Below are 23,614 nucleotides of genomic sequence, written 5' to 3' on the forward strand. Positions count from 1 at the left end.
GGGGGGAAGAAAAAAATAGCTTATGTTATTTTAATATAAATTATTAGTAAAAAACTTAGGAACTGTCTCTTCTTTTCCTTTAAAAATGCACTTGTAACTGCTGCTAATGGGAGTGTATGTTCAGGGCAACTTGAATCTTTGCTCCTGGGTTGCAATCCTCAAGCTTGACTCAAATAAACTCTATTTATATTAATTTTGCCTCAGCTTCTTTTTAGGTCAACAAAACTATTCTGCAAGTGTATGTTATTAATATTATCTCATTTTACAGGTAAGAAAACTAAGGCACAGAGTGGTTAACTAACCTGTCCAAGTTGGTGGCAGAACTAGGATTTGACCTAGCAGTCTGAATCCAGAGACTGCACTCTTAACCACTACTTCTTTCATTTCAATAATAGTACTTAAGTCACAGAGTTTTAAGGATTAAATTAGTTAGTATCTATAAAACTTTTGTAATAGCTTATCCACACGTTGTAAGCATCGTGTAAGTTACCACTAACATCTTCATCGTCCAAGGTTACACAACCATATTGTGGCAGAGTCCGGGTTTCAAAAATTCTCTTAACCACTGTGATATATAAGGATTACCCCAGGGCATTATAGGTGCACATAGGCCCTCCTAATTCCAGGGAAGGGAGAGGGAGCATGTCAGATTTCGAGAAGACTTTTTTGGATGAGAAAGAGTCATAAGCTCGGTCCTCAAGAAACACGTAGGCAAGGAAGGAGAGTATGAACGTGAGTAAACGAGCAAGGCAATTGACAGAACAGCATATAAGACGTTCAGGGCGGGTGGATCCTACGGTAGGATTGGGAGTGGCGGGGAAGGAGGCTGGGGAGACCTCATATCAAATCTCATGCTGAGTATGGTTTTGCACTTTATTCTCCAAGAAATGTAACTGAACAATACTACTGGAGGACACACACACACAAACACGCAGCCAGTTCGCTGCAGGGGTTAGAAAAACTTGCAAGCGCAAGTCAATTTACGCAAACAAGAGCAAATACTAAATGGGCTAGAAAGCACTCAGCACGCGAATTTCGCCACCACGTAAACAGGTTAGCCTGGGAAGCACAGTGGATGTCCGCTGGTGCTAAAGACGGCTCCGCAGTCTCTGACTTCCGGCGTCCTCCGTTGCTATGGTGACCGGAAGCGCGTCCTAACGCTCCGCCTAGAAAACCATAGAGCGCGGGAAGAAGCCTGAGCAGAAGGGTCGGAAAGGGAAAGGCAGGCAGCTGCCGTGTGTGTGGTCGGTGCTGAAATGACGACCCTAGTACTGGATAATGGAGCCTACAACGCAAAAATCGGTTACAGCCACGAAAATGTCTCGTAAGTGTTTGCTTTCTCCAAGGGGTAAGACAGGCACGTCTAGTGCTACGTTTCATCTCTGGGTATCTGTGAACCAAAGACGCTCCCGCCCGGCCCTAACTTGAGCCAGAGGGATGCTCTGGTTGGAGCCGGGTGGGTGGTTGTGATGCTTTGAACTGGAATTGATTTTGGTTTTACTTTTGGGCTGCGCGGCCCGGGAAGTGGAATGTATGTTTCGTTTTGTAACAGGAAGTAGCCAAGGAAATTAGGCTTCTAGAGATGCGTTCCTGAAAGAAGGGTCTGTAGACAAAGTTCCTGAATATTCAGAAATTGTGGGCAACATTTTGGTTGTATGTGCTTTTTCCTGGGCACGCGATTATATAGGTAAAATCAGATCTTCAAAGGGTTTCAGGTCCCAGAGAAGTCTAAAAAGCACTGTCTTAGGGTCTGGAGGCTTTGAAGGGTTTGGTCCACTGGCTGACCTAGTTGATAAGGTCAGTTAAATAGAAATGCAGTCGGGCTTGGTAGCGCGCTCCTGTAGTCCCAGCTACTCGGGAAGCTGCGGCAGGAGGATCGCTTGAGCCCAGGAGTTTCAAACCACAGTAAGCTACGATCGGGTCACTGCACTCTAGCCTGGGCGACAGAGAGAGACCCTTTCTCAAAAACAGAACAATACAGAAATACCATAATGGCATTCATAACGTGTAGTCATAAAATATATGTTTGAGTAAATATGCAAACTTAAAGACATGCCTTTCCTCTGTCAAATTCAAAAGCTTTTTTTTTACATTCTTTTCTTTCATTCATTTCTTTCTTTCTCTTTTTTTTTCCCCCACCGAAGGCAACAGGCTAGAGTACAGTGGTGTCATCATAGCTCACTGCAACCCTAAACTCGTGGGCTCAAGCTATCCTCCTGCCTCAGCCCCCCAAGTAGCTGGGATTACAGTCACGGGCCACCACACCTGGCTAATTATTCTATTTTTTGTAGCAACTGTGTCTCGCTCTTGCTTAGGCTGTTCTTTTTTTTTTTTCTTTCTTTTTTTTTTTTAATAGAGATGGGGTCTCGCTCTTGCTCAGGCTGGTCTCGAACTCCTGAGCTCAAACGATCCGCCCACCTCGGCCTCCCAGAGTGCTAGGATTACAGGCGTGAGCCACCGCACCCGGCCGCTTAGGCTGTTCTTGAACTCGTGGGCTCAAGTGTCCTCCCGCCTCGATCTCCCAAAATGTTAGGATTACAAGCATGAGCCACCGCGTCCGGCCCTCATTTCTTTTTAAATAGGGAAATCCAACTGAGTAGGAATGTAAATTGTTACATTCTGGAAAACATTTTGCCAATGTGTATCGTTGTTCATAACGTTTGACACAGCAATTCTATTATCACTTACCTAGGGAATTAATTAGAAATACTGTATTTGACAAGAGCAAGTACAAGGATACTCTGTATTATTCATAGACTTTGTGTACAGGTAGCAAAAAAATGGCAAGCAAGCTAAATAATCAACAATAGCAGATTGACTAAATACATTATAACCATGAGAATGACAATAATGCAGCTTCTTACAATTATGTCTTAAAAGAATAATTAAACATGTAGAGAAAATGCTGACAGTATAGCAACTGCAATAGGCAAGCACAAAACATTTTTACAGTTATCTCCATATCATCATTATATATATTTGTATGCATACATGTATGTATGATTGGTAATGGTTCTAGTTTGTCTTCCTAACAGATTGTAAACTCATGGCGGGCAACAACCATATTTAAAAATAGGCCACGGTGGGGCGCAGTGGCTCACGCCTGTAATCCTAGCACCCTGGGAGGCCGAGGCGGGTGGATCACTCGAGGTCAGGAGTTCGAGACCAGCCTGAGCAAGAGCGAGACAAACCACCCCCTCCCCCCTGCGCCCCATCTCTACTAAAAATAGAAAGAAATTATCTGGCTAACTAAAATATATATATAGAAAAAATTAGCCGGGCATGGTGGCACATGCCTGTAGTCCCAGCTACTGGGGAGATTGAGGCAGTAGGATCGCTTAAGCCTAGGAGTTTGAGGTTGCTGTGAGCCAGGTTGATGCCATGGCACTCTAGTCCGGGCAACAGAGCCAGACTCTGTCTCCAAAAAAAAAAAGAAAAGAAAAATAGTTACTACCTCTATACCCTGTAGCGTCTTGCTTATTGAAAATCTTTGCTTTCATGGAAACTTAATTTTATGGCCAGAATTTTGAACTTGTGAATCTTTTATTTTTATTTTATTTATTTATTTATTTATTTTTGAGACAAGAGTCTCACTCTGTTGCCTGGGCTATAGAGGCCTAGCATCAGCCTAGCTCACAGCAACCTCAGACTCCTGAGCTCAAGCAATCCTCCTGCCTCAGCCTCCAGAGTAGCTGGGACTACAGGCATGTGCCACCTTGCCCAGCTAATTTTTTCTATATGTTTTTAGTTGTCCAGCTAATTTCTTTCTATTTTTAGTAGAGACGGGGGTCTCGCTCTTGCTCAGGCTGGTCTTGAACTCCTGAGCTAAAACGATCCACCCACCTCGGCCTGCCAGGGTGCTAGGATTATAGGCGTGAGCCACCACGCCCAGCCAGAATTTGTGAATCTTTTACTGGAATTAGGTGTTAAGAATTTCTGCATTAAAGCAAGAAAAACTAGGACCTTTACCAAAGCCCTGGATCTCATCAAAGAACCAATACTCACCTGTAAGGATTTCTTGAGGCTATTATTTGTTTGTTTCTAGGGTCATTCCTAACTGTCAGTTCAGGTCAAAAACGGCACGTCTTAAAACTTTTACGGCTAACCAGATAGATGAAATAAAAGACCCTTCTGGACTCTTTTACATCCTTCCTTTTCAAAAGGTAATACAATTATGTATCATTTATAGCATTGTAGACCTAAACTTAAAGGTAGTCTTTTATTGTGTGTATAAGGCTGTGTGTGTATGTATGAAATATTTTTAGATCTCTAAGAAAAGGTGACTTAGAAATTTTTAATTAAGATCTAATTAAAACCAAAAATTGTTTTGGTAAAAACAAATGACCATGGTTTAGACAGATTGTGAGTACTGAATTTTACTTATGTTTAAGTGATGTACACACATTAATTTAAGAAAATAAGTTTAGAGAGGCAGCTCTGTATATTGGTGTGTCTTTTGAACCCTTGACATTATAGTTATTATTTGTATTATAGTTATTATAATTTTTTGAACTTTTAAAAGGAGAAAAACATACCAGTATAATTGGTTTGAAATTCATGCATCATTAGACTAGAGAAGATAACCATAAAGAGATAGAAACCAGTGATTTAAAATATATTATTCTGATTTTTAAAAATTTTCAAATATTCTTGATAATTAAATTTATGAAAATATTTTTTAGGGCTACTTGGTGAATTGGGATGTTCAAAGACAAGTTTGGGATTACCTTTTTGGAAAAGAAATGTATCAGGTAACAAATTAGAGTGTGTATTCAAATTGTATTTCCCTGTCTTATTTGAATGAAAAATTAGAACTTATATTTTAAGAATTATAAACTTATGATCATGTTTTCAGTACATATTTCAATCACCATTTAAATTATAGCTTTCCCTAGCTTTGATTTTCTAAATATTTTAAAAATTCAAGTGAATAGAATTTCCATGTTGAAGTGGAGGTTGAGTAAAGATAATCTAGATAGTCTAGAAACTCAAGATTAAAATTTTACTTCACATTTCTACTATTATTAGACCAATTCACTGTATCATTTTAATGTTTACAATAAAATATTTTTGCCTATGTATCTGAATGTGTGAATATTACAAGAAAATTTTGTGCTTTTAGTGTCTATAATGTGACCATAAGTATACTGAGAAAATGTTCAAGTTTTTAATACTTCTCAAGACTGTGTGGGAGAGAATTATGTAAACTTGAGTTATCTTGAAGCTTTTGCCCTTTTCCTATTAAAAACTTAATAACAGCCCCAATGCTTGTGGTTATATCATTCATTACTTTGGCATAATTCTCTTTAAGCAATTAGACAGTAACATTTCATTAATGTTACCTTAAGAGAGGTAAAATTGCCTAGTAGTTAAGTGTATGGATTCTGTAACCAGACACCCTGGGTTCAAATCCTAGCTATGTTACTAAGTAGCTATATGAACCTTGGTAACTTATTCAACTTACGCCTTAGTTTGCTTGTTAAGTGAGGATAATAATAAAACTTACCTCCTTAGAATTATTGTGAAGATTAAATAGTTTTATTTATAATATAAGTATTGATAATTATCACTACAAATTACAAAATGTTTTGGAATTTTTTTCTCCCATAGGTTGATTTTTTGGATACTAACATTATTATCACAGAACCATATTTTAACTTCACTTCAATTCAAGAATCAATGAATGAAATTCTATTTGAAGAATACCAGTTCCAAGCAGTATTAAGAGTAAATGGTGAGTTAAAGTTTTCCTTAAAATTGAGTTACATGAACATAGATATGAATAGGGAATAGGGTAAAGGAACTCTTAACATCTCAGCATACTAGGTGGCATTCTTTAGGTCTGAAGGAAATAAAAGTTGGATTTTTTTATTCTTTGTGAGTTATCCTTATTGAAGGAAAAAACTCATAATTTTAAAACTAGGTGGACCCTTAGAGATTATATAGTCAGACCTCTCTCAATTTAGCTTTTTACTAATACGATATTTCCCCAAAGTGAAGCTACTAGCCACATATTTCTAATCTCTGAAAGATTATTCTGAGGTCGTTATCTTTTCATTGATATGTTTGCTATTATCATTATTGTTTTAAATAATGTTAATAGCTCAGGCTGCCAATGTGAGAGAAAACAATCTGTAAATACCACATAGAAACAAGTTTATTACAGGTTAGGATTACATTATATGATTGTGTACAATGGAAGCATTTAAATATTTAGCTTGAAGAATTTAAGTCTCTATAAGCAGCAGTGTACTGTAATGGTCAAGAGCACACTCCCTAGAAGTGTTTTCAACCAAGGGTGTTTTTTGCTCCCCAGTGGATATTTGGCAATGTCTGGAGACATTTTTGGTTGTCATAACTGGGAGGGTGCTACTGGCACCTATTGTGTAGAGGCCAAGATGTTGCTAAACGTCCTGCAATGCACAGGAAGGCCCCTAACAACAAGGAGTCATCTAACCCACAATGTCAATAGTTCCAGGACTGAAATATCCTGCTCTAAAGCCATACTGCCTAGGTTTGAATCCTGGCTCTGCTACTTTGTAATTGTGTGACTTTGGGTGCATTGCTTAATTTCTCTATGCTTCAGGTTCCTCAGCTATAAAATGAGATTGTTGTATTAACACACACTCTAATTAAATAGAGTTTAGAATAGAGCCCAGCATGTAATAAAAGCTCAGTAAAAAATAGCTATTGTTGTAATAATTATTATAAGCTATGAATATTTATCTTTAAAAACTGATCACAAATTTTTCTTTTTATTATATTTACCACATAAGTGTGATGTTTTAAAGTTTAAACATTACAAATGCTACAAAGCAAAAGGTAGATAACTACCTTTTTTTGGGGGGGATAGGGTCTCACTCTGTCACTGGGGCTAGAGTGCAGTGGCATCATCATAGCTCACTGCAACCTCCTGGGCTCAAATGATACTCCTGCCTCAGCCTCCTGAGTACCTGAGACTACAGGCACATGCCACCATCCCTGACTAATTTTTCTGTTTTTTGTAGAGATGGGGAGGTTTCATTCTTGTTCAGGCTGGTCTGAAACTCCTGGCCTCAAGCAATCCTCCTGCCTCAGCCTCCCAGTGTTAGAATTACAGGCATGAGCCACCATGTCCAGCCTATAAAGATCTTTTGACAGTTATGAATATTATTATAAATTAACTTTTTTAAAAATTTTTTTTAGACTAGCTAAGTGCAGTAGTGAGAAGTGGCAAAAGAGTAGAACAAGGAGTTCAATCTGTAACTGATTGTGAACAATCAAGTGAGATAACTCATTACCTTTGGACCAGCCAACATTTTTTTAATAATTAAAGAGAAACTTTTGTCTTTGTGCTTGCCTTAGTTTTCTATGTTTGTTATTGTTTTAAATTAATGTTATACTTTTATTGAATGTGTTCATTTTTTTCTTTATCTTTTTATAATAGCTGGGGCTCTCAGTGCACATAGGTATTTCCGAGATAATCCTTCTGAATTATGCTGTATCATTGTAGATAGTGGATATTCCTTTACACATATAGTTCCTTATTGTAGAAGTAAAAAGAAAAAAGAAGCAATTATTCGGTGAGTTGCATTTAATTTTTATGTTATTTCTAGGATGAAACAATGAAATATGAGATAACTGAACCAAATTTGAATTCTTCTCTTTTAGGATAAATGTTGGAGGAAAACTCTTAACGAATCATCTAAAGGAGATCATATCTTACAGGTAATACTTGGGTTTGAATCTTTGGGAGGATGGAACTCTGGGGATGAACTTTTTAAAGTAATTTAAAATTATTTCTTACCTTTAGTTGTAATCATAGGTGTCATTTCTATATTATTGCTTAAAAAGCTATATCACATATATAAACACTAATGATGTTCAAACTGGAAAGCTTTCTAGCATATAAAATGGTAGTGTCCACCAAAAAGATATTTCTAAATTCTAGGGAGTTTAATATATTACAAATAATATTTTAAAATTGTAAATGTGCATGAACATGATAATATGTGCTACTGTTTTTAGTTTTATTGTGTTTAAAAACATAAGTAAAATTCTTAAATCTCAATTTCTTGCTACTTTAACTTTGGATGGTATGATAATATCAGTATCTCTCTGCTCCCCTACCTATATGTTATATGAGAAAATGAGTAGATCTATATTGCCTTCTACTTTTTCTCTCTCCTTTTTCCTGTCAGATGTACCGTTGCTTTTGTAACAGATTTATTGAGATATAATTTACATACCATATAATTCACTCATTTGAAGTATCTGTTAGTAAATACCTCCATCACTACAATCAATTTTAGAACATTTCATTAAAAAAGGACACCTACTGCCCTTAGCCATCACCTGAGAGTCCCCATCCCCTCTAGCCTTAGTACTTAAAAAACGTTTTCTTTATAAATATAAATATATAAATAATTATAGGCTTGGGAAATTGCAAGAATAGTACATACAGTCCTATGGACCCTTAATGACATCTTATATAACTGTAGTACATCATCAAAACCATGAAATTGACATGAATACAATACTGTTAACTAGACTACAGACCACATTCAATTTTTACCATATTTTACATGCACTCATTTTGTGTGGGTGTATGCACAGTTCTGTGTACTTTTATCCCATGTATAGATTTGTGTAATCACCACCACAATAGAGACACAAAATTATTCCATCACCACAAAGGAACTCCTTTGTACTACTCCTTTATATTTGCTCCCCAACCCTGTCCTTTTCCCATGGCAACCACTAATCTGCTTTCCATCTCTATATTTTTGTTATTTCAAGAATATTACAGTTTCAAATAGCTAGAATGAGGATATTGAATAGTCTTTAACACAAAGAAATGATAAATGTTTGAGATGATGGATATTCTAATTACCCTGATCTGATCACTATAAATTATCTGTATCAGAACATCACTGTGTACCCCATAAACATGTTCAACTATTATGTGTCAATTATTCAGTGAGACTGAATAATCTTGAATCAAATATGTAAGGAACAAAAAGTATTCTTTGCTAAAGAAAGCATCAAAAACCAATTAGGGGATTAATTATTCAGGAAAGGATACAGGGAAAGTTGACTGGAGAAAAGTTAAAGTTTTACTTTGCCTCATACACTAAAGTTCAAATGTATTTAAGACAAATATAAAAATGAAACCATAATAAAAAATACTTAACTGAGTTGTTAAGCATAAAAATAATGGAAGAAATAGCAAAAGATATATTTTCCTACATAGAATTTATTAAAAATTTTTTTTTACTTAAGTAAAACATACAGAAAGATACACAAATCATGAGTGAAAACTCAATGAATTTTCAAAAAGTAAACTCACTTATGTGACGAGAACACAGGTGAAGCAGAGTACTACCAGCACCCTAATCCTGATTGTGTCCTCTTCCAATCTGGAAAACTACTGACTCTTAATAGTAGTTTTATAGGTTTTACAGTAGTTTGACAGATTTTGGCACCTTTAATTTTTCTTTTTAAATATTTTAAATTATAATGGGTACATAGTTATATATCTTCATAGGGCATATGTGATATTTTGATCCAGGCATACAATGTGAATTAATCAAATCAGGGTAATTGAGGTATCCATCACCTCAGGCATTTAACATTTGTTTGTTAGAACATTCCAGTTCCACTCTCGTAGTTATTTTAAAGTATACCCTAACTTATTGTTGATTATAGTCACTTTGTTTTGCTATAAAAGCTTTTATGTTTTAGCTACATAAAATTTTTAACTTTATTTATATCAAAAGCCTCTGTAAACAAAACTAAGGCTTTGTTTAACCTGAGAAATAAATTGAAACATATATGCTATACAGTTGTTATCTTTAACATATTTAATATATTAAAAGTGCTTACTAATCCATTAAAAAAACACTATCCTAGTATAAAATGTTTAAGTGATTCTCAGAAAAAATAATGGCCACTTGGCACAAATAGATAATTCTTAGGGAGTTACATACAGTCAAAGGATACAGATGGACAACTCTCAGACATAAAAAATACTAACTCATGTAGTAATCACAGATTCAATTCAGCAAATACTTATTGAGCATTTATTTAGGATCTTGGGATACATGACTGAACAAAACAGACAAGAATTCTTCTTCCTCATGGCACTTACTTCCCAAAAGAGAAAATACCAATTAAAATACCATTGTTACAATCTAAATTAATAGAAGTTTTTTCAAAAGATGGTGTTGTAGGTTTATTATATGGTCACTCTTATTGACTGCTGATCACAGCATACCTTGAAATAACTTTTCTAGTAAATATTTGACAATATATCAAAAGGCTAAAGTTATTAGATATTCTGTGTTTCAGAATATGAATAAGTAATGAGGTAATTAGAGATATAGGTAAAAATAACCTATATTTTATCAATTCTAAGTTGTACTTTTTTCCTATTTTAATTTCTGAAGTTGGGATGGCTCTTCCAATCCTTGATACTTTAGAATTGTCATAATTGAATTAGTATATTTTCTTCTCGTTTGTACAATGGTCCATGTAAGAGGGACTAAATATAGCATATAGTGATACTTGTTGTACAAAAGCAAAAAGATGGGAGCAATAATGTTTTTTATTTATTGAGGGCAGGGACTATGCGAAACACTTTATATGTATTATTAGAATCATTTACTTCTTATAGCTCTGCTAAGTAGTTGGTCTTCTTAACTTCTTTGAATCGAAGAGATTGAGTCCCAAAGAGGTAAAGTAACTTGGCTACTAAGTTATGTTTCAAACCTAGGTCTCTGATTCTAAAGTCCATGTTACTAAACACACAAGTATCTTTCCTTTCTGATCTAAACTTCCAACATTAGGAACTCTGATAAATACATTTTAATAGAGCCATCTAATAACTATTACAGAGTAGTTAAAATCATTTTTAAACAATAAGAGCTTAAGAAAATGTTATTAGATAATGTCTGGTTGAAAACATAAAAAATAAACATGTAGTGTATAATAAAATCTGTGTGCACAAGAAAATCTTCAAGGGAAATAACCTTGCATTTTTGTTTTTTATTTATTTATATATATATTTTTTTGAGACAGAGTCTCACTTTCTTGCCCAGGCTAGAGTGAGTGCCGTGGCGTCAGCCTAGCTCACAGCAACCTCAAACTCCCGGGCTCAAGTGATCCTCCTGCCTCAGCCTCCCGAGTAGCTGGGACTACAGGCATGCGCCACCACACCCGGCAGAGGAATAATGTGGAAATTAAATAAGATAATGGAAGTGAGAGTATTCCATAAAGTTAGAATTATTTTACACATTCAAGAATTTAAGATTTCAAAAAAATCAGCTACCTGAAAATTTAATTCCAGAAAAAATATTTGAAATGATAAGTTATATTTAAATTTTTTCCATTTCAAATTTTACAACTTTTATTCTATTAGGCAGCTACACGTTATGGATGAAACACATGTGATTAATCAAGTGAAAGAAGATGTATGCTATGTGTCTCAGGATTTTTACAGAGATATGGATATTGCAAAGTAAGTATAATTGTAATCTAAGAATAGGAAAGTTATTCTTGGGGGATATTAACACATAATTAAAATATTTCATAAGTCCCTATTTTGTTTTTCAGATTAAAAGGAGAAGAAAATACAGTAATGATAGACTATGTTCTGCCTGACTTCAGTACCATTAAGAAGGGCTTTTGTAAGGTAATTTTAAAAATCATTAAGGAAGGATAGGCCGGGCGTGGTGGCTCATGCCTGTAATCCTAGCACTCTGGGAGGCCGAGATGGGAGGATCGTTTGAACTCAGGAGTTCGAGACAAGCCTGAACAAGAGCGAGACCCCGTCTCTACTAAAAAAATAGAAAGAAATTATCTGGACAACTAAAAATATATAGAAAAAATTAGCTGGGCATGGTGGCGCATGCCTGTAGTCCCAGCAACTCGGGAGGCTGATGCAGTAGGATTGCTTAAGCCCAGGAGTTTGAGGTTGCTGTGAGCTAGGCTGACGCCACAGTACTCTAGCCCAGGCAACAGAGCAAGACTCTGGCTCAAAAAAAAAAAAAAAAAAAATTAAGGAAGGATATTTCTTCAAATGGCCACCTCAGTCAAATTTGAAAAGCACTTTTTCAGGTCCAGCTGGGATTGGCAGGGCCTTCGTGAGTTGATCACTTCCTTCCTGGTGGCCATTTCACCAGGGACCAGTGATATTTGATTAATAAATGTCTCACTAAATTTATTTAGAAAAAGAACTGTCAGCCAATTTAGAGGACATGGAACAAATCTGAAGATAAATAGTGTCATTACCTGTGTTATGTTTAATCCATTTCTGTTTATTGAGGCATTAGTTTAAATCCAGTTAGAAATTGGTTATTTTCCTATTGTGAAAATTATTAATATAGCTGACCCAGGGCCGAACTTTACTCCTGTTTGGTCTGACATGATAGGATTGTAGTTGAAAAGGACAAATTCCAGTGCACTTTCAAAGTGTTGAGAACCACTTTGTCTTGGATGTCAAAATAATTTGTCCTTATCTTTGATTAGCTCAGATAAAATCATTTCTGTGTTTGGGTAAATGTGAAGTTTGCCCTTCTACTTTCCAGCTTAATGAGGACTGCTGGGAAGTCAAAAATCTTTGGTCAGAAACATAAGTACATTTATGCTAATATTCATTGCAGTATACTTTAAAACAGTCAAAAATTGTGAACAACCTAAATATCCACTAGTGAAGAGATAATAAATAATTTTTAATACATTCATATTATAAAATGATCAGTAGTAAAAATGAAGTAGAGCTACATGATGAACATGGGTAAATCTCAGAAATCTGATGTCTAATAGAAAAGCAAGTTTTAGAAAGCTACGTACACTTTCAGTCTTTGCAGAATAATAATATTTGTTATTTAGGTATACATAAGTGTGAAGTAAAAGTATGAACTATGTGTGTGAATAATGAAACACCAAGTTAGAAAGGGGAATGCCAATTTATCTGTCATGCTGCATTAAGGCTGGGAGAAGTGGCTCACTGCCTGTAATCCCAGCACTTTGGGAAGCTGAGGTGGGAGGATTGCTTGAGCCCAGGAGTGCAAGATCAGGCTGGGCAACATAGTGAGACCCTGTCTCCACAAAAAAAGTTGTTTTGAAAATTAGCCGGGTGAGGTGGTGTGTGCCTGTAGTCCCAGCTACTCAGGAGGCCAAGGCAGGAGTTCAAGGTGGCAGTGAGCTATGATTGTGACACTGTACACCAGCCTGGGCAGCAAAGCGAGAAAAAAGAAGAAATAAAAGGTATAGGGGGGTGGACTTTGATAGTTTATTCAAGAATATTTTTTAATGTTTGTGAAAAAGTTGCAACCTTGCTTTTCTAGTGCTAAGGATAGTAACGATAATAATAAAAATAAGGTCTATAGTATCATTAGTGATTACAACTGATAGAAATTCCAGTTTATCTCTTATCAGAAAGAGGAAGCCCACTCAAGTGTAATGCATTTGGCTGACCCTAAGTTGAGAAATTGCCCTTATTGTTAATGATTACCACTTTTCTGCAAAGCCGTTATGATACAAACAGATCCTTTCTTTAATGGTTCCAGAACTAACTGTATGAGGGCCATGCAGTAATCATGGCCTACATTGACTAAAATACCAGCTCCCAGCAACCCTTATAAATTCCTTCATTTATCTATGTCTAAAACAAAACTCTTTTTGGAAATATACTCTTAAAAACAGAAACTACTTGTTGTACCAGGTTACATATTAACGATTAATGGCTTTAGTGCTAACATTCAGCAACGATATCTAGTTATGGCTCTCTCCCCTAGTTAGATATTTGATCCAGATAAGTCACATGATCCTCTTCTGTCAATCAGGGCTATTAGATAACTTCCAATGTTTTGTCAACTGAATTTCTCCAAGTCTGCATCTGTCTCAGGCTATTGTTATAATTTTTTTAAGAGAGAAAGGGTCTTGCCCTGTAGCCCATGCTGGAGTGCAGTGGCACAATCATAGCTCACTGCAGCCTTGAACTCCTGGGCTCAAGTGATCTCCCACCTCAGCCACCCTAGTAGTTAGGACTACAGACACATACCACCATGCCTAGCTAATTTTAAATTTTAAATTAAAATTTTTTTTTTTTTTTTGTAGAAATGAGTGTCAGTGTGTTTCCCAGGCTGGTCTCAAACTCCAGGCCTCAAGCAATCCTCCTGCTTATTTTGTCAACACTCAAAATGGCCTGAATTTAAATGAATGTATAAATTTAAAGGAAAAATTTTCCATTCTGCCTGAGAAGGAAGAATACCTCTGCGAGGAATAATCTCTTTGTTACTATAACAATAGTTTAATTGGGTTAAATGTGATATATAGTTTTCTGTTCTCCCTAGAGTACTATGAATATTGTGTAATTTTCAGGATAGTTTTTTATTTACAAATAACGTTTGAGCATGGAATTCCCAAATGATAGAAATTTAATCATTCATATCCAGGTTAAGAGTGGCAACGTAGTGGAAGGAATATTTTGTATGTGCTTTGGGTTTTTATATGAATGACCTTGAACAAGTTGGAACCTTGAAGAGCCTGATTGCATACTTAATAAAAGGAAAATATGCATATCTTATAGGGTTATGTGAGAGTTCACTGAGGTAATATATATAATATGCCTAATACAATGAATGGCATGTTGTTGGCTCGCGTGCCATTATTCAAGAATTTATTGAATACCTACCATGTACCAGGTACTATGTTAGGTAGTGGATATGTGATGTTGAACACTGTAGGCTAAGAAGGCTAATACAGGGTGATAGTAGAGAATAGTGAAGGGTCCTTTTATTTGGAAGTCAGAAAAAAACCTCTCTGAGGAAGCTTAAATCTGAATAGAGGAGATGGCTGCTTTCATTAAGGAAACTGCAGGTATAAATCAAATGAAATGAATGTCTTTAACTGAATCTAGATGAGCTGATGATTCTTTGTAACATTGAGAGGAACAGTTATTTTAATGATGTAGAATATCATAGAAGGAGATTATTATTTCTGGCCCATTCATCACAGAATGAGCGGGTTAGCAGAAAATAAATAACAAGAGAATATAAGTCATGGTTGTTCAAAGTTTGTGTTTTTTATACATAGTCCTCATTACAAAGTTGGCATTATAAAATAATTTTAAGGATAAAGATTATGTATGTAAAATTTGCCAACTAATTTTGAATAGAGTTTGAATGACTAGTAAAGAAATTTATAGATGTAGGCTTTTTGCACAAGGGAAAGGGGAAATCCTAATAGAACAATATGTCTAGTAAATGCCTGAAGTAGGGGAGATAAACACCTGAAGTGGGGGAGTAAAAGTAGATAATGGTAGGAACACAAGACAGAGCAAATGTTTTTTATTTAGAGTATGTTCTTTGTTCTCTAGAAATTGCAATCAGTACCATTATAGGTAGATTATGAAGCTCCCTCTTTTCTGTTCTCCTTTATTTTAAAATGTGTGGAATAAAGCTGCCAGATTATCTTTTGGGGACTAGCCATATTAGAGACAGTAATTATTTGTGTGGTTTTAACAATAGGAGAGAAGGCCACATTTTTCTAACTTTTGGGAATGGTGACACTTTTAAATACATGGTTAATATATTAGTGTTACATATTACTAATTCTTTTTTTTTTTTTTGAAACAGAGTCTTACTCTGTTGCCCCTGGCTGGAGTACAGTGGCATAATCATAGCTCACTGCAACCTCAAACTCATGGGCTCAAGCAATCCTCCTGCCTTAGCCTCCCAAGTAGCTGAGACTGCAGGCAGACGCCACCATGCCTGGCTATTTTTTTTTTCTATTTTTAGTAGAGATGGGGTCTTGCTCTTGCTTTTGCTCAGGCTAGTCTCGAACTCCTGACCTCAAGTGATCCTTCTGCCTTGGCCTCCCAGAGTGCTACGATTATAGGCGTGAGCCACCGTACCTGGCCATTACGAATTATTATTAGTCATGTGAGCAGATAATGTAACTTAAACTTTTAATCTTATTTTTCTTTAAGCCAAGGGAAGAGATGGTGCTGAGTGGAAAATATAAATCTGGGGAACAAATTCTTCGTCTGGCCAATGAGAGATTTGCTGTTCCAGAAATACTCTTTAATCCTTCAGATATAGGCATTCAAGAAATGGGAATTCCAGAAGCCATTGTCTATTCAATTCAGAACTTACCTGAAGGTATGTAAATAATTACAGTTAAAATATTGAAGAATAATGATATTTAAAAAAAAATCATATGCTCTGTGAACCCTCTTTCTTCTAAATAATTTCAGGCAAATGGCAAATCTCTTTTAAATGAAAGAGACTTTTCAGATCCTGATATACTTAAATAATTCTTACTTGACGCTGGGCATGGTGATGTGTACCTGTACTCCCAGCTACTCAGGAGGCTGAGGCGGGAGGATCAGTTGAAACCAGGAGTTTGATACCAGCCTGGAAAACATAGTGAGGCCCATGTCTCAAAAAAAAACTCTTACTTGATTCGTCCTGAATTATAAATTTGGTATAGGAAAAGTCATTAAAGAGTACTTTTATATCATATCATCCTAGTTCATAAGGAAAAGTTTAGGCATTGGATAAAATCTAGCACATGCAGTATACTTTCCTCTCATTTACAAAAACTTATATGGCCAGGCACGGTGGCTCATGCCTATAATCCTAGCACTCTGGGAGGCTGAGGCGGGAGGATCTCTCGAGGTCAGGAGTTCGAGACCAGCCTGAGCAAGAGCGAGACCCCATCTCTCCCAAAAATAGAAAGAAATTATCTGGATAGCTAAAAAATATATATAGAAAAAATTAGCCGGGCATGGTGGCACATGCCTGTAGTCCTAGCTACTCAGGAGGCTGAGGCAGGAGGATTGCTTGAGCCCAGGAGTCTGAGGTTGCTGGAGCTAGGCTGATGCCACGGCACTCTAGCCCGGGCAACAGAGCAAGACTCTGCCTCAGAAAAAAAAAAAAATTATAAAAGTCACATAATACTATCACCTTAATTATTTCACAACTATTTTCATATTAATTTCACATTTTATATAAAGTTACAGTTGTGATATATACAACATTTTGTACTATGCTGCTTTAACGTCATGAGACTCAATGTCAATATAAGGGAACTCTGCCCTTGTTTTGGTGAACAGAACCAGTAGGTGGCCAGTACCTGTTAATTCCTGACAGATTTGCTGGTTGTGCTTTGTAGGCTTTTTTTTGTTTGTTTGTCATTTTTTTTTTTTTTTTTTTGAGACAGAGTGTTGCTTTGTTGCCCGGGCTAGAGTGAGTGCTGTGGCGTCAGCCTAGCTCACAGCAACCTCAAACTCCTGGGCTCAAGCAATCCTCCTGCCTCAGCCTCCCGAGTAGCTGGGACTACAGGCATGCACCACCATGCCCGGCTAATTTTTTCTATATATATTTTTAGTTGGCCAGATCATTTCTTTCTATTTTTAGTAGAGACGAGGTCTCGCTCTTGCTCAGGCTGGTCTCGAACTCCTGACCTCAAGCGATTCACCCGCCTCGGCCTCCCAGAGTGCTAGGATTACAGGCGTGAGCCACCGCGCCCGGCCTGTTTGTCATTTTTTTTTTTTTGAGACAGAGTCTCACTCTGTTGCCCAGGCTAGACTGCCTTGGCATCGGCCTAGCTCACAGCAACCTCAAACTCCTGGGCTCAAGCAATCCTCCTGCCTCAGCCTCCCACATAGCTGGGACTACAAGCATGTGCTACCATGCCCAGCTTATTTTTTCTATTTTTAGTTGTTTGGCTAATTTCTTTCTATTTTCAGTAGAGACAGGGTCTCGCTCTTGCTCAGGCTGGTCTCGAACTCCTGGGCTCAAGCAATCTTCCCACCTCGGCCTCCCAGAGTGCTAGGATTACACTCGTGAGCCACCACGCCCGGCCTGCTTTTTTTTAGAGACAGGGTCTTGCTCTGTCACCCAGGCTAGAGAGCAGTGGCATGATCATGGCTCACTGTAACTTCCAGCTCCTGGGCTAAAGGGATCCCTTCACCTCAGCCTCCCAAGTAGCTGGGACTACAGGTATATGCCACCATGCCTGGCTAATTTTTAAAATTTTTTGTAGAGAGGCAGAGTGTCCTATGTTACCCAGGCTGGTCTAATTGCTTCTTAACCTCTTCCATGTCTTTCCAGAACAGTAAGTTAAAACATTTTCTAACACCTTTCTTTCTTCCCTTTCTCCTTTTACAGAAATGCAGCCACATTTTTTTAAGAACATTGTTTTGACAGGAGGAAATTCCCTTTTCCCAGGATTTAGGGATCGGGTTTACTCAGAAGTTCGATGTCTCACTCCAACAGATTATGATGTTTCTGTTGTGCTGCCTGAAAAGTAAGTATTGGTTTATGTAGGAATAAAACATGGAATTCATCTTGTAGAAAAGGTGGTCTGTAGGCAGGCTTGAGTTTAAAGCCTGGTTCTACCACATTGGTAGGTTTATTTCACCAGTTGAGTCTTCATTTTCCCTGTCTCAAAAATTGAAATGATAAACCTTACATTTCGGTGAATTAAATGGGATGGAAGTATGTAAAATGCCAACCATAGTGTTTGGTACATAATGGGTGCTCAATTAACATGTGATCCCTTCCATATAGTAAATCAGTCCTTGTTCCTAAGAGATTTGTATAGGTAAAGCAATCAGGTTATTATCTATAGGATTTATCTGAGACATCTTTTTTTTTTTTTTGAGACAGAGTCTCACTCTGTTGCTGTGGTGTCAGCCTAGCTCGCAGCAACCTCAAACTCCTGAGCTCAAGTGCTCCTCCTGCCTCAGCTTGCCCAGTAGCTGGGACTATAGGCACGCACCAACATGCCCAGCTAATTTTTTCTATTTTTAGTAGAGACAGGGTCTCGCTCTTGCTCAGGCTGGTCTCCACCTCCTGGGCTCAAGCAATCCTCCCACCTCAGCCTCCCAGAGTGCTCGGATTACAGGCATGAGCTACCATGCCTGGCCTATGAGATGTCATTTCTTGCAAGTTTTTAAGAAGAATAGAAATTTAAGAATTGAACCATTAAGATATGTCAATTCATAAGTTGTTTTGGAATTTTGAAAAATTCTGAATATTTGAAATGACTTTTACATTTGCCTATTCTTTTTTAAAAAATTCAAAACTATTATACCCAGTTTTGAGAAAAAGCAGATATCATCATTTCTACTTTAGCGGTAAAAAACTAAGGTGGAATTTCAAAGTTATAAGAACTTGCAGATTATCCTGTTCAACATTCTTAATTTGTAATTAAAAAAACAAGTGGGCTCATGACTGGCAATCACCTTATGGAGAGTTAATAGTGACCAGATTAAAACCTAGTCTCTTGTCTTGAATCAGGAGTTTTTACCAAAATATATGTCCAAAAAACCCACTCCTGGCTGGGTGTGATGGCTCTCGCCTATAATCCTAGCAGTTTGGGAAGCCAAGGCAGGAGGATGGCTTGAGCCCAGGAGTTTCAGACCAGCATGGGCAACACAGTAAGTCTCTGTGTCTACCGAAAAAAAAAAAAAATTAGCTGGGTGTGGTGGTTTGCATCCATGGCCAGCTACTCAGGAGGCTGAGGCAGAAGGATCCTTTGAGCCCAGGAGTTTGAGATTGCAATGAGCTATGATGACACCCCTGTACTCTAGTCCAGGCAACAGAGCAAGACCCTGTACCCCACAAAAATACTCACTCCTAGTGTGACTGGCAGAGTTGCAGACAATACCCCATATACCTAATTCTTAATTCTAGAGCTTTGTTTTAAAGCTAAGGTAGAATTTTTCAAAATAGCAGTTAATAGAAGGCCCTCATCTGTATCAATTTCATTTATTCATTCATAGCTATCAGATAAAAGAATAAATGATTATTAAATATTAGAATGATTTCTATCAGCATTAATGTTTATATACTCTAGAATATGAGTTGTATTAGATTTCTATCCTGCATGCACAGATTACAGGCCTAGATTACAGATCTACAGAAATGGGTTTATTCTTTTATTCAATAAATGTATGAAATAAAGTTTATTGCACATCTGCTTTTATATATAAATTTTTGTATATTTATATATAAATCTATTTTTATAAAAGGTTAATGGAAATACAATAAAGAAATCATTAACTTTTTTCTTTACCTTTTTCAGATTTGCAACTCTGACTTGGGGTAGAGGAACAGTAGAAATAGAAATGAGTCATAATACAAAGTATAGCCTTGGTTGTACATAGCAAATCCAAACTGAATGTTTTATCTGCTCTAATTTCACCTATTGTCTGTTCCACCATGTAATTTCTTATCATGTACTATGTTTTCTAAATATTTCATTTATTAGAGGCAACAAAGTATAACAGCAAAAGCACAGACTGTGAAAACAGTTCTGGGTTAAATCCTAGTTCTCTCTGAACCTCATTTTCCAAATCTATAAAATGGAAGTTGCAATGACTACCTCAAGGATTGCTTTGAGGATTAATGAGATGATGTATTCTTGCCACATACCGAATTTAGACTTAGTTATGATGGTGTTTTTCTGTTTAAGCATCTTTTGATCTTTTGCTCATATTCTTGTTTTTTCATTAGAAGTAGAGGGCCCATAAATTCAGGGCATAAGGAAAAAAGAACATTTACTATTTTGTAGTGGTGACCAAGGTTCCTTTCCTTTTGAGTTTGCTCTACTTATGTGAAACTTATGCTTATTTTTACACCTTAAATGATTTTCTGTTAAATTACGTTGGGTAGAGCTTGCCATATTTTATTTACTAATTAATGTTTTCAGACATTTCAGTTCTGTAAAACCATCTGGGTTCATTTATTTTACCTTTATTTTCAGCCCTATCACTTATGCGTGGGAAGGTGGAAAATTGATATCAGAGAATGATGATTTTGAAGATATGGTGGTAACAAGAGAAGATTATGAAGAAAATGGACATAGTGTCTGTGAAGAGAAATTTGATATTTAAGAAACAATTCTGAATGAAAGTCTTGACTGGTTATGACTGAAAGGTTTAATTTCAGTGTTCCTTTTAAAAGAGGTTAAGGAACTGTATTACCTTTCATCCTAAGATAAAGCCTTGAGTTTATGTAAATCCTTTGATCCATTGCTAATTTTCAAAGGCTTCTTAGCTAGGTTATTACTGTAAAATGTAACTCAGCCCATATTTTCATTTAGGAGCTAGACTACCATTACAGTGCTTATGCTGTTTCTGAGAGTAGGTTATTTCATTAGAAGATGAAAGAGTGAATGCATTTTAGGTTTAATTCTTCATAACTGAAAGCATGGACTTAACTGTCTCACTGGTCAGTTTTCCTTAGAAGGTAGTTTTGTATGTCTATAACTAGGAATTAAAGTGTTTTCAGGGTGAATTGATTTATCTCTCTTAGAACTAAGTATTTTATTTAAAAATTTTTATTTATACATATTAAAGTTGGAAAGACTAATCTTATGCGTGCATAAAGTTTATTTTTTTACTTAGACTAAGTCTGAAAGGATGGAGACGAAAGTGAATTTAATAAAGTGTTTTTTGTTAATATTGTGTTGGCAGAAATGTATTATTTTGCTCATTAATAAGTACTGTACTAGTTTTTAGCATGAAAAGAAATTTGAAGTTAACTCAGGGTTTTTCAAGAACTCTTGATACACGTTACTGTTTTGTTTTAAAACTCTTTTATATGACCTATAGTAAACATTTGAAGGTGTTAAAGGCTCCAGATTTCCAATTTAAAGAAACAGTTGACAGTGACATCAATGAATAGATCAGGTAGGCTTTTTTAATTGCAAGCAATAGAAACTCATTTGGGCTACTTTCAGCAAAACAAAATTTATCAGCAGGACAGAGGATAGCTTGTGAAATCTAAGAAAAAGCTGGACCAGCAGCCTTAGGAAGGAGAAAAGCCAGGGTAACTTTAGCAATCTAAGTTATAGAAATTTAGGCACAGCCTTTCTAGAGCCCTGCCATCAAAATATCTCAGCTCCTATATTTTCTGTCTTATGTTGTTGTGCTCATGAATCAAATTCTTGGCAGTCTGTTCACCCTCACTAGGATCATGCATCCACCCCATGGCTTGAGGGGCTTTGACAGTCCTACTCAGATGGCCTAGAGTGAAAGAAGGTAGTTTCCCAAAGGAAAACTGAAGTGAAAGGATGGATGCTAGGCAGAGTGAAAGAGTTGTCCACTACAGTCATATTTGGATTGTGTTGGGTTAGGGCCTGGTCAGCCCTCCCTACACCTAGACTGGTTATCATTACAGAGCTGCAAAGTGACTTATGTGTTTGTATGATACCCAGTTACTAGTATATAATCTGTGGACAGTGTAGCAAGAAGGTCTGGTGGCATAAAAAGTTTTTGCAACCAAACAGTGTAAATAACTATGCTAGAATTTCAAGGTGATGTAGTTGGAGGTAGTCTTCATTTAAAAGGCTTTCCTTGGCTTGTCGGGACCTCATCCTGGGCCAGCATACTATTATCACCAAGCAGGTGTTTTTCCTTTGAGTAACTGGGTCATTCCTCAAAGCTGCCTTTCCCAAACATGCCTCAGCCTGATACCTCCTATTATATTCTGCTGAGAATGATGTGTGTGAGTGTGTGTTTTCACATGCTCATGATAGTAAATTAATTTCTATACAGTTTAGCTCTCATAGTGCTCAGTTTTGAGACACTACAAATTCATTTCTGAAATTAATGAACATAGACCCTAATCCTTTATCATTAGCATCAAAATTTCCATCATTTCAACACCTAATTTTGAAATTTTACTGCTAAAGATAATGTTTTAATATATTTGACTTCAAAGAGAACTTTTAACATTAGTTGTAAATAATAACATCTGAGGTGATACTTTAAAGGGATCTAGTATTTTGGAAAAAAATATATATATGTATATATTTTTGAGACAGAGTCTCACTCTGTTGCCAGGACTAGAGTGCCGTGGTGTCAGCCTAGCTCACAGCAACCTCAAACTCCTGGGCTCAAGCAATCCTTCTGCCTCAGCCTCCCGAGTAGCTGGGACTACAGGCATGTGCCACCATGCCCAGCTAATTTTTTCTATATATTTTTAGTTGTCCAGATATTTCTATTTTTTTTAGTAGAGATGGAGTCTTGCTCTTGCTCAGGCTGGTCTCGAACTCCTAAGCTCAAACCATCCACCTGCTTCGGCCTCCCAAGTGCTAGGATTACAGGCGTGAGCCACCACACCCAGCCTGGAAAAATATTTTTGAATTTTTGAATTCAGTGGTGATTGCCTCAAAATAGCAAACTGATCATGTTCACCTACTTCTCTACCTGTCCCAAATTCCATTAAATGTTTCCAGTGGGCAGGGGAGGGAGGCAGATGAGGGAGGATTTTGGGCACGTGGGTATTCTATTAGAATCTATATTGTGTGTATGAAATAGTTCATATTTTGTTGGGAAATTAAATGCACAAGTGATTCTAGGAAACAAAAAGGGTTCCATTGATGTTACAAATGTATAGAAATTTCTAAAAGATGGGAAACAAATGAGATTAGATTGTTAGAGGCACAAGAATAAGAAAGCCCACATCCCAAATCAGGGCAGGAGAAAACTACCAACAAGGTAAGAACAATTCCAAATATTTTAATCTCAGGACTAATACAGAAAGTAGAAGGAGAAAGCTGGGTGTGGTGGTGTGCACCTGTAGTCCCAACTACTCTGGAGGCTGAGGCAGGA

At 36.7% G+C, this 23,614-nt stretch overlaps 1 protein-coding gene across 1 annotated transcript; it reads left to right on the forward strand.

Moving 5' to 3' along the window:
• The first annotated feature begins 1,233 nt into the window (after positions 1 to 1,233).
• Positions 1,234 to 21,147, forward strand: ACTR6 (actin related protein 6). The gene is made up of 11 exons (XM_069490659.1): positions 1,234 to 1,324; positions 4,046 to 4,163; positions 4,683 to 4,751; positions 5,611 to 5,734; positions 7,427 to 7,562; positions 7,651 to 7,707; positions 11,399 to 11,497; positions 11,593 to 11,671; positions 15,974 to 16,145; positions 18,159 to 18,297; positions 20,761 to 21,147. The coding sequence occupies exons 1-11, from the start codon at positions 1,257 to 1,259 to the stop codon at positions 20,888 to 20,890; spliced, it is 1,191 nt and encodes a 396-aa protein (XP_069346760.1). The 5' UTR covers positions 1,234 to 1,256; the 3' UTR covers positions 20,891 to 21,147.
• Positions 21,148 to 23,614: the final 2,467 nt, after the last annotated feature.

Source organism: Eulemur rufifrons, chromosome 16 (assembly GCF_041146395.1).
Source record: "Eulemur rufifrons isolate Redbay chromosome 16, OSU_ERuf_1, whole genome shotgun sequence".
NCBI lineage: Eukaryota > Metazoa > Chordata > Mammalia > Primates > Lemuridae > Eulemur > Eulemur rufifrons.